Source organism: Gymnoscopelus microlampas, assembly GCF_963454915.1.
Source record: "Gymnoscopelus microlampas genome assembly, chromosome: 8".
NCBI lineage: Eukaryota > Metazoa > Chordata > Actinopteri > Myctophiformes > Myctophidae > Gymnoscopelus > Gymnoscopelus microlampas.
In genome coordinates this window covers 23,082,360-23,092,375 of record NC_139945.1, presented here as the reverse complement: position 1 = coordinate 23,092,375, position 10,016 = coordinate 23,082,360, and the positions used below count along the sequence as shown (strand labels likewise).

Here is a 10,016-nt window from a genome sequence, read left to right as displayed (position 1 = left end):
AATGTATTTAAAAATATTTTGAAAATAGCAGATCTACAAGCTCACAATGTGAGCTTGTAGATTGGCTATTTTCAAATAGCCAAAGAAATAGGGGTGAAGTTAATGTATGTTTTGTAATAATAATAGAAGTAAAAGTATTGAACATTTAATAACAACTGGTAATACTGGTAATACTACAGTAAAGTAAAAATACCTCAAAATTGTAGTTAAGTACAGTACTTGAGTAAATGTACTTAGTTACTTTCCACCACTGTCCATTGTGATTCCCAAACTGTGGTGCAAGCACCCCCTGTGGTGCTGCTAACTTATATGCAGAGAGAAGTATAGAACTCACTGATTAAAAAAGACATTGAACATACAAAAGGCATTTTAGTGGCAAGTCTTTAATGTTTCCACCACAACAATAATACTACAGGTTGTTGTTGTTGTTGTTGTTGTCAGTCAGTAGAAGGGGGCGTGTCCATTCCAGTGGATAAAGGCTCCTCCCCATTTGGTCCTTATGGTCATCTCCAGAGAGGGGAACCTCTTCTCTGCATCTCCACTCGCCTCAGCTCCTCGCCACGCCTCCCAGTGGTGGGAGTGAGTGTCTGCAGTGCAAACACATCACTTGTGTATAACTGTTGCATACATTATACATTGAGTGGTTCTAAAACTTTTTCATGCCAAATACCCCCAAAATTATGTGTTTGAACCCCAGCTTCCCTATAATGGGTACGTCAGGTGAACATTTTTGATACTTTTGTGTGACACTGTAGTACGATCAAGTAAGGCCTAAAATTTACGAAAAAACACAAAAAGTTAAAATATGGAGATAAAAGTTTTCTACCCGACAACAGCGATATCAAACTGGGGGTCCTTGAAATTCCAAAGGACCATGCAATAGCCACTATTATATATAGAGGGCCACTATTTATTTATATTTATATTCTGTGCAATGCACAATCATTTCACCCCTAATAATAATAATAAGACGACTAACAGACTTACCTATAGAAAGTCTTAATGTGTTCTTCATACTGGGCTGTCCGTTATAGTAGTAGAGGTTAAACAGATGTTCACTCTTCCAGTCAGACAGCAGAGAGCGACTGGTGCTGAACAGAACATTGAAGGTTCCATTGATGCAGCACAACCACACAGGCAGCATGGGAGTCTTCAGCATGCTGCCTACCTACAACACACACAGTAGCATTACCATTACTGGGCGGTAATGTATTTCAGTCCATACATCATGCAAATCCCAGTCAAACCTCCTTTGCCCCCCCCCCATATCTAATCCACCACCTCAATGGCCTTGTGGTTGTCCGCCTTGAGATTAGGAGGTCGGCGTTCTCCAAAGACTATGGACTCCAGTGTAGTATAGGTGTTGTTGTACAGGTAGTAGTACAGGTGTAATACCTGAGGCAGGGTGTTTCTGTCCAGCTGTTCGCGGCTCCAGTGCAAGTATCCCACATGACTGCGGGCCGTGACCCCGTGCAGCGGTCTGTCCAACGGACTGCCGTCCTCTCCGTCCAACACTGTCCCATTGAAGACGTTAGGAGTGGCTCTGCCTGTCAGCAACAGATTCATCATCTCCTGCAGAGCAACCACACACACGCACAGACACACGCACAGACACACGCGCACGCACGCACGCACGCACACAAATTTTTTTTTTTTTTAATATTTAATTATATATACTATATTTAATAAATACCCTTTGTTTTGCGGTTTTCACATTTTTTTTCCTCACAGAATCAAACGTTTTATGGTCATGAATGATCAGGATCCTGGATGGCTTGATTCTAGGCTTAAAAAAATGATATGAATATTATTGGAAATCTCTATGGGAAAAATGTCCATCACTGCTATGCCTTATAGCCAGAGTTATAGGGCATCGCAGTTGCGGCCACTTCCGGGTTCCACTGCAAAATACTCAATGCATTTTTCCCATTGACTTTTCCAAAAATATTTATATCAATTCATTTAAGCCTAGAATCAAGCTATCCAGGCTCCTGGTGAATCATGACCATTAAACATTTTTTTCTGTGATTTATTTTATTTTATATTTAATTATATGATATATCTGCCAGACCTGAAAGGTATGGCCTACACGAGCCTTTGTCACCAATCCATGCATGGTATGTCTGGTTGTGGTTAAGTTTCTTATGCATGAATAAATAGGCACAGACTAGTCGTGACATCACTATTATGTCACAAGTATAAATACGGTTGGTATATAACGTAAGACACAAAGATTTCAGAATTAGACTTCACAAGACTTCACACAACACCGGCTTAGGTCTGGCACAACCAGGTCTCCTGGTCTTGTTAATAAATACCCTTTGTTTTGCCGTTTTCAAAAGGTTTTTTTCACAGAATCAAACGTTTTATGGTCATGATTCACCAGGAGCCTGGATAGCTTGATTCTAGGCTTAAATTAATTGATATAATTATTTTTGGAAAAGTCAATGGGAAAAATGCATTGAGTATTTTGCAGTGGCTCCAGGAAGTGGGCGGGAACTGCGATGCCCTATAGTTGTGCACACAAATATCAGATCGTCGCACTGCGACTTGTAGATCTGCTATATATTGAGCGCAACTGGTGCACAACTCCCTAATCTCTGAACCTAATCCTATTCCTAACCCCAACCTGAATCTTTTCCTGATTGTAAGCTAAACTCGTAATAACAATAATTTTTCTTTCTTTAAAAAACCCAAAACATAATACAACCATTGCTCTCGGGAGGGCAAGGACAAATTTTCCTCACAATGTATATATTTCTCTAATTCAACTATACTTGTGGACACACACACACACACACACACACACACACACACACACACACACACACACACACACACACACACACACACACACACACACACACACACAGTGTTGCGTATAGAACTCCTGAAGTCATTGATTTTTACGTGAGCTGCAGACTGTTTACCTGTCGACAGGTGAACGTTCCCATCCTGAGCTGCAGAAGATGAGAGGTGCTGGAGTCCAGGTCCTCCCTCAGCCTGACGCACGCACGCACGCACGCACGCGCGCGCGCGCGCGCACGCACGCACGCACGCACGCACGCACGCACACACACACACACGCACACACACACACACACACACACACACACACACACACACACACACACACACACACAGGCTTAGTGATACTGGGGGTGTTGGGGTGATACTGGGGGTGTTGGGGTGATACTGCGGGTGTTTACCTGTTGACTGTTCTAGAGCAGATGAGACTGTAGACAAACAGAATAACTCCATGACTGCCCTCTTCTTTAAACTGAAAACAAGACAGAATAAATGCAGTTGGTGTTAAGAAATACTAGATTATATTCACATTAATACTCTTCCAAAAGTTGAACTATTTCCTGGCGCTTTTTTCTGTGGACACAGCCTCTAATCCTGTCACGCATCTACACTGAGGTTGATTCAGCTTGTTGATGTTAGTTGTGTTCCTGCTAGGCTCTGTAGGCCTACAGTGTTATGATTGGTATGAATACAGTTGTATGTTACATGAATAAACGTGAAAGACTCACACACTGGATGTGTTCATAGATGAATCTCCTGACATCCTCCTTGATGTTGAAGGTGAAAAGCTGCAGCTGCAAACACAACAAACACAGCTCAAAGCTAATGATAGTTGTTCACTATTTAAATACATAGTTTAGCAATTACAGTCTTACTACACTGTTGCTTTGGTGACTTTGAGCATGATTGTTTTATAGCCTTTTACCACTTAACATGTAGGCCTACATATGGGGAGCAGTGGCTCAGGAGGTAGAGCGGCCACTTGGAAATTGGAAGGTTCCAGGTTTGACCCCAGGCTCCCTCTGGGTTAGTGTTGCAGTGTCCTTGAGCGTTATACAGTATATAAGACCTTACATGGTCTGTGCCCGCTTCAAAAATTCGTAAAGAGGAAGCCTGATAGTGGAATCGGCACTAAGTCAACCACTAGAGGGGATTGTGAAGTGCAGCTCAGGCGAACCACATTCGGACATAATGTCCTTTCAGTACAGGGTTGTTCGACATGGAATGACTAATGGCCATAAGGGATCGTCCTACTTTAGCACAATCAAAAACTTGATAACCAAACTTGCCATTTCTTAGTGCAATATGTGAGCCAAGTAAAAATGTGTTTGCCTTAAATAGCACCTTTTGTACCGGTTTTGTACCTCTGTTTTTGTATTTAAACTTTGTTTTCCCTGTGTAATGTAATGTAATGTAGTCTATTGTCTGCTTGTTTTTAGGTTTTTGTTGTGGGGACTCCGGATGTAAATGATCATCTTTGCTAAATCCGGTGTATTTACATTGTTCATTGTACATTGCTCATTAATATGCGGTGTCTCTGAACCTCTGCGCCCCCCTGTGGCGGGTGGTGTTTATATTAGTCCCAGGAATCCAGCAGCACGCCCCTTTCTGCTGCTGCGTTTCCTTGTTATGGTATGTCACACACAGCTGCGCGAATTTTCATGTATTAAGTTACAAAACGCTAATTTCACTTAAATCAAAGTATATGTTGAGTGATATGAATGTTGTGGACATGTTTTGCAATTGTCAGTAAGATGAAAATTGTACTGTTTTGTCTTTATTTCTGACGTGATAAGTTGCAAGCAGCATGGTATTATGGCACAACAGTAATGGCGGTCCCATTTTAAATGTATTGTTTCTGTTCTGATGTTTAGGGGCTGTGTCTTGATACTGCACACCACCAACCACACTGTGCCTGTTGTTGTTGTCTGACAGGTATGTTTTGTGAAGGGGAATTAGTTCATTGATACATGATTGTATTAATTTTATGAGCATTTTTGCATAGAATGTTGTACTTTTATATTAATTCATTGTTGCATTTTCTAAAAATGCTAAAAAGAAAACGGGTTCATGGCTAAATGTATGTCAATTAATTCATGTTGTTAAAAATGTTAAAACTATACGATCACACTGTGAATATTGCAAAGCCCTTTTCTGCTGCTGCGTTTCCTTGTTATGGGGCTGTGTCTTGATACTGCACACCACCAACCACACTGTGCCTGTTGTTGTTGTCTGACAGAGTTGGCAATAAATGCTATGAACCTGAGAGAAGTGTGGCGTCATCAATCTGCTGGGAGTGAGCCAAAATATAGGGGTTACAAAGGCATTTCACAATAGGGGGCCACAGCCAGATGCTGCAGCTATTTGAGGATCCTTGTCATGGAAACATTTGGCAACCCCTGGTGTAAACCAGTGGTTCTCAAAGTGGGGTCCGTGGACTCCCAGGGGTCCTCAAGGGGATTCCAGGGGGTCTCCAGGTAAATGACCAATACTTAAGAACCAAGTGGACGCTTACCAGTCTGTAACTCTAAGTGTACAAATTGAGCCAAATGGACCCTTACAGGGTCTCTCAGAATAAAGGGGTTCTGTGTGCTTAGTGCATAACAAACTGAGGGTCCTTGAAATTAAAACGTTCGTGAACCACTGAAGTAGACAAATGGCATCACAGATCACACTCAGTGGAGAAGCCATCCATGTCTTCATCCAGTCTTGAACCATTTAGTGACTTCAATCACATTGTAAATGTTGTGACATCTTGTGTCACGTTGTTGTGACATAAATGTGCATTTATAGCGCCTTTTTTTTCTCGAATGCACCTTACAATGCATTACATTCACCCATTCACACACACGTTCCCCCTGGCGGAGGAAACCATGCAAGGCACCACCAACCTGCTCATTGGGAGCAGTTAGGGGTTCAGTTCAGCTCAAGGACACTTCGACGCTAACTCAGGGGGGGACGGGATGGAACTGGGAACCTTTCTGACTGCCGCCCCAATCGGCCCCATGTTGTTTGTTGTACACAGAGATGAACCCACCCTCTCTGTGAAGGTGTCCAGTTTGTAGTCCAGGTGGGGGGTGATGCAGTAGTCCTCTGTCACCAAGGTTACGGTGGCACTGCTCTGGTCTCCCGCTGACCACAGGATGTCACACAGAGCAGCGGACAGCGCTCTGTCCTGGTGTCTGTCCCCTACCTCCATGAGGCTGACAGACAGACAGACAGATAAATGATTGATAGTTTGGAACCAAAAATGTACTCTTATACAGGTCTGTAACTTTGAGTGGTCTGAGTTATGGGGGTCTGTGGCCTAGTGCATTACAAACTGGGGGTTGAAAACCAGAAACCACTGCTACTGTAGATGATGTGTGAAGTTTAGTTGAGTAAAAGTTCTGACCTCTGCAGGGAACAGCTCTCTGCATCAGCATGTCTGCTGAACAGCAGGTGTTTGATGACGAAAGCCTGGACCACCATCTGAATGGCACACACTCCTCCCTGACACACACACACACACACACACACACACACACACACACACACACACACACACACACACACACACACACACACACACACACACACACACACACACACACACACACACACACACACACACACACACACATGCGTGGCACACGCACACACTTTTAATGATTTACAGTATGTCCACAAAAGTCCAATGGTCACAAAAACACAATTCAAGTTCATGACAACACAACTTATAAATAACAATTCACACAATAAGCAACAGAACAGTATAATGTACAATACACAATAAAAGAGACACTACTTGTAAGTAAGGATAATTTATTATAAAAAGTTTTGTGTGTACAGTAGGTCTATGTACCGAGATTACTATGGTGCAGGAATACACATAATGATTAGCAGTCTCTAAGGTGGTTGTATTCCATTGGACCTCCTTTTGCTGTCACAGCAGCTCACACACGTGTTTGTAATTTGGGAGTTTTTGTTATTATTTGTTATTAGTCATGTTTTCAAAGCTACTCTCTTTGGGTGTTTGTAATCTGTAGGAAGTAATCTTGTCTGTCTTCTCTTGGACATCAGGTCTGTCTGTATTGGCCTTTCTTGATGGCGAGGATGTATTCACTGAGTCTGTTTGTCAAGGATTTCCTTAGACTGTGGGACGGATTCGCCAAAAGTGTACAAATATTCACATTGAAAACATTACGCCGATGCCGGTTGAGAATGATGCTCGTTGGGAACGATGCCCGCTGGGAACGATGCCTATTGGGAAAATGTCAGTCTGTCAGTCTTCTTTATCTTGAGAACCGTCCGATCAATGGACGTCAAACTATGCGTCTACCTGTCTCTCCAAGTCCCTTTTATGCCCATATATGGAGATCTCTGTATCTGTCTGCCTGTCTGTATCCCTTTGATCCCTGATGTCATCAATATGGTGTCATAGTACTGCCGATTTAGCCTGGCCTCCAAGTACTATGATGATGGGTAGGTACTGCATCAAGCACTCTGACAATGGGTACAACCAGAGGGGCATGCGTTCCCATTGGGCATTCCAGTCCTGGAAGGATTTATGAGTCCTGCACTATTTAAAAGGATCCCTGGCTAATAAGCCAAATATGCCTTTATTAATATACATTATAATTGTCCTCTATAACTAAAATGTAAAATGTATTTATCTATTTTAGAAATAGTTCATCTTTCACTCAATAGGGGCAATGCCCGTCGCAAGTTGATGTCATTTGTCCATGTGTTCTAGTCCTATGGAATTTATGGAACGCATGTGAAAATAAAATAACACTTAATACTTCCTAAGGTTAATATGAGCATCAAATCAATATTTCAAATATGTTATTTTAGCACATGCATTCCATTAATTCCATAGGGCTAGACCACACATGGACAAATGACATCATCAACTTGCGACGGGCATTGCCCCTCTTGAGTAAAAGATGAACCGTTTCTAAAATAAATACAATATTTAAGGTGTTTTAATGCTTTAATTTTAGTTATAGAGGGCAATTATAATGTATTAAGGCATATTTGGCTTTTTAGCCAGGGATCCTTTTGAGCCCCTCTGGTGGCTATACTATACTATACTTAAAGCTTTTCAACAGAGCATTGAATGAATTTCTCCAAGGTCGAAGAGGTTGTTATTCACCAACGTATTTGTTTTGAAGATAACATTGCTTCACTGTTTCAAGGAGTTTGAAACTCAGGGTTCCACGTGGGAATAGCTCCAATGTGGACCTCCGACTTTTTGTGACAAGCCCGTGACATCAGTCATCTATGACGTCAGTCGTCTATGACAGTGGTTCTCAACCTATTCTGGATCAGGGCCCACCAGCTAGGTGCCCACTTGAAAAATGCAAAAGTGTTCTGAAAAGTGCTGCGTGCATTTTCATAGCATGTTTATTGCTCTGAAAATGGATCAATAAATGGATCAATGGAACTAACTATAAAATCATATTCATGATCTGTATCAGATTGAAAACTCATTTTTCAACCTTGTAAAGAAACTAGAACCAGGAGACCTGGTACTGCCAGACCCCTAGTGGTTGAAATCTGAATGGCCGGACTTCGCATGACGTGTGTGCAGAGGAAAAGAGGGATAGAAAAGAGGAAAAGAGGGACGAAAGAGTGACAAAAGAGATCTCTGTATGTGTCTGTCTGTCCCTTTTATGCCCATATATGGACGAAAGAGAGACAGACAAAGCCTCATGTAGGCCGACCCTCTGGGTCTGGCAACAACAAAAACTTCTATGACATTTTTAACATAACAACATAACATTTTAAATATTAATGTTACATTATCATTATAAAATCTTATGTTTTGCCAATTATTTGGGGGCCCATTTACAATATCGTCTCTGTTGGGTGGAAACCTCATGTCCAAAACTGTTACTTTTCAGGATTCAAATTCAACACAAAATGGAGATAAGACGTTTTCTGCCCGACAACAACTGTCTATGACGTAGGGTTAGGGTTAGGGTCGGTCCACTGCTTTGCGAGATCATATCCAGACACGCAGATGAGATAGCAGTCAGAGCATTGGGCCACTTTTTTAAAAAACATTTTTGTATTTTTTGTATTTTTTTTATAGTGGGGAGACAGGATTGCGGGCAGGGGAATGAACATTCAACAAATCGCCTGGGGCTCGCTGATTATGCCTTGGTGCCCGGGTGGTGGAATGACAGGTGCTTTTCCTTGACCTCTTAAATCTCTTTTTTTTTTCATTTCTCTTTCTATATTTACAAATAAAACCCCCCACCCTCCAAGGCTCCAGAAAAAAAAGGGAGAAAAAAAAAACATTTTTGTTCTACGTGACAGATGCAAGATGCAAACAATACAGCATTGTTGTTTGCAGTCAATTGCTTGGGATTCTTTAAGCCATTGTTTATATTGTGAGTGAAGAAATGGCAGTTGTTGGTCTATGAAACTGTATAGGACTGTATAGACCAGTGGTTCTCAAAGTGGGTTCCGGGAACCCCGGGGGTCCTTGGGGGGGTTCCAGGGGTCCCCAGCCAAATGAATAGTTAGGAACCAAATTGACCCTTGTGTCTGTAACCCCTAACGGGTCCATTTGGTTCATTTTGTACACTCTCAGAGTTAAGTGAACACTGATGATACTACAGTGTAGATTGGGGGTCCCCGAGATCAAAATGGTATCAAATGGGGGCCCATGGCCTAATGCATATCAAACCTGGGGTCCTTGAAATTAAAATGGTTGAGTCCCTATGGTATATCCTTTCAAATGGGGGTCCGTGGGCTAATTATGTGTCAATTTGGGGGTCCTTGACGCAAAAACGTTTGAGAACCACTGGTATAGACTGTTGTATAGGCATGGACTGCAACCTTTGAGCAATAGGTGAATGATGGACTGGACTTGATACACCGGTTTGTAGCTCAAAATGATTAAGATTGAGTTTAATCATGGCTTGGATGTGTGGTGCGTGCATGAGGTTTGAAAAGATGCCAGGGTGTCAAGGAGGAGCCAAAACCTAACCTGACAATTCAAACAGAATCAGCAAGTGTGGTGTTTGAAGCCGGTTCCAGTCTCCAAAGAAATTCAAATATAGCAGATATGCTTTGGACACTAAGGCACAGCCCTCAGCATTCAAATGAAGTAATTGATAACTCCTCCTCTGCAATTAAGCTCCACAGTTGGTTAAAGAAATGGAAACTGAGAGCTGATGAAAGGGAAAAAGGAACTGGAAATGAAACGTGAAGAA

The 10,016-nt window shown here is 42.0% G+C and overlaps 1 protein-coding gene across 1 annotated transcript in view; it reads right to left on the bottom strand.

Annotated features, from left to right (window-relative positions):
* Window positions 1-441: 441 nt before the first annotated feature.
* Window positions 442-10,016, bottom strand: part of mindy4b (MINDY family member 4B) — a gene marked incomplete at both ends in the record, with an annotated part of 14,061 nt that continues 4,486 nt past the window's right edge. The window contains 8 exons of the mRNA XM_084064604.1: window positions 442-587; window positions 988-1,168; window positions 1,396-1,572; window positions 2,931-3,003; window positions 3,210-3,280; window positions 3,537-3,602; window positions 5,846-6,011; window positions 6,203-6,300. Coding sequence (XP_083920730.1) covers window positions 442-587; window positions 988-1,168; window positions 1,396-1,572; window positions 2,931-3,003; window positions 3,210-3,280; window positions 3,537-3,602; window positions 5,846-6,011; window positions 6,203-6,300 — 978 coding nt within the window. The remainder of the gene's footprint in view (window positions 588-987; window positions 1,169-1,395; window positions 1,573-2,930; window positions 3,004-3,209; window positions 3,281-3,536; window positions 3,603-5,845; window positions 6,012-6,202; window positions 6,301-10,016) is intronic.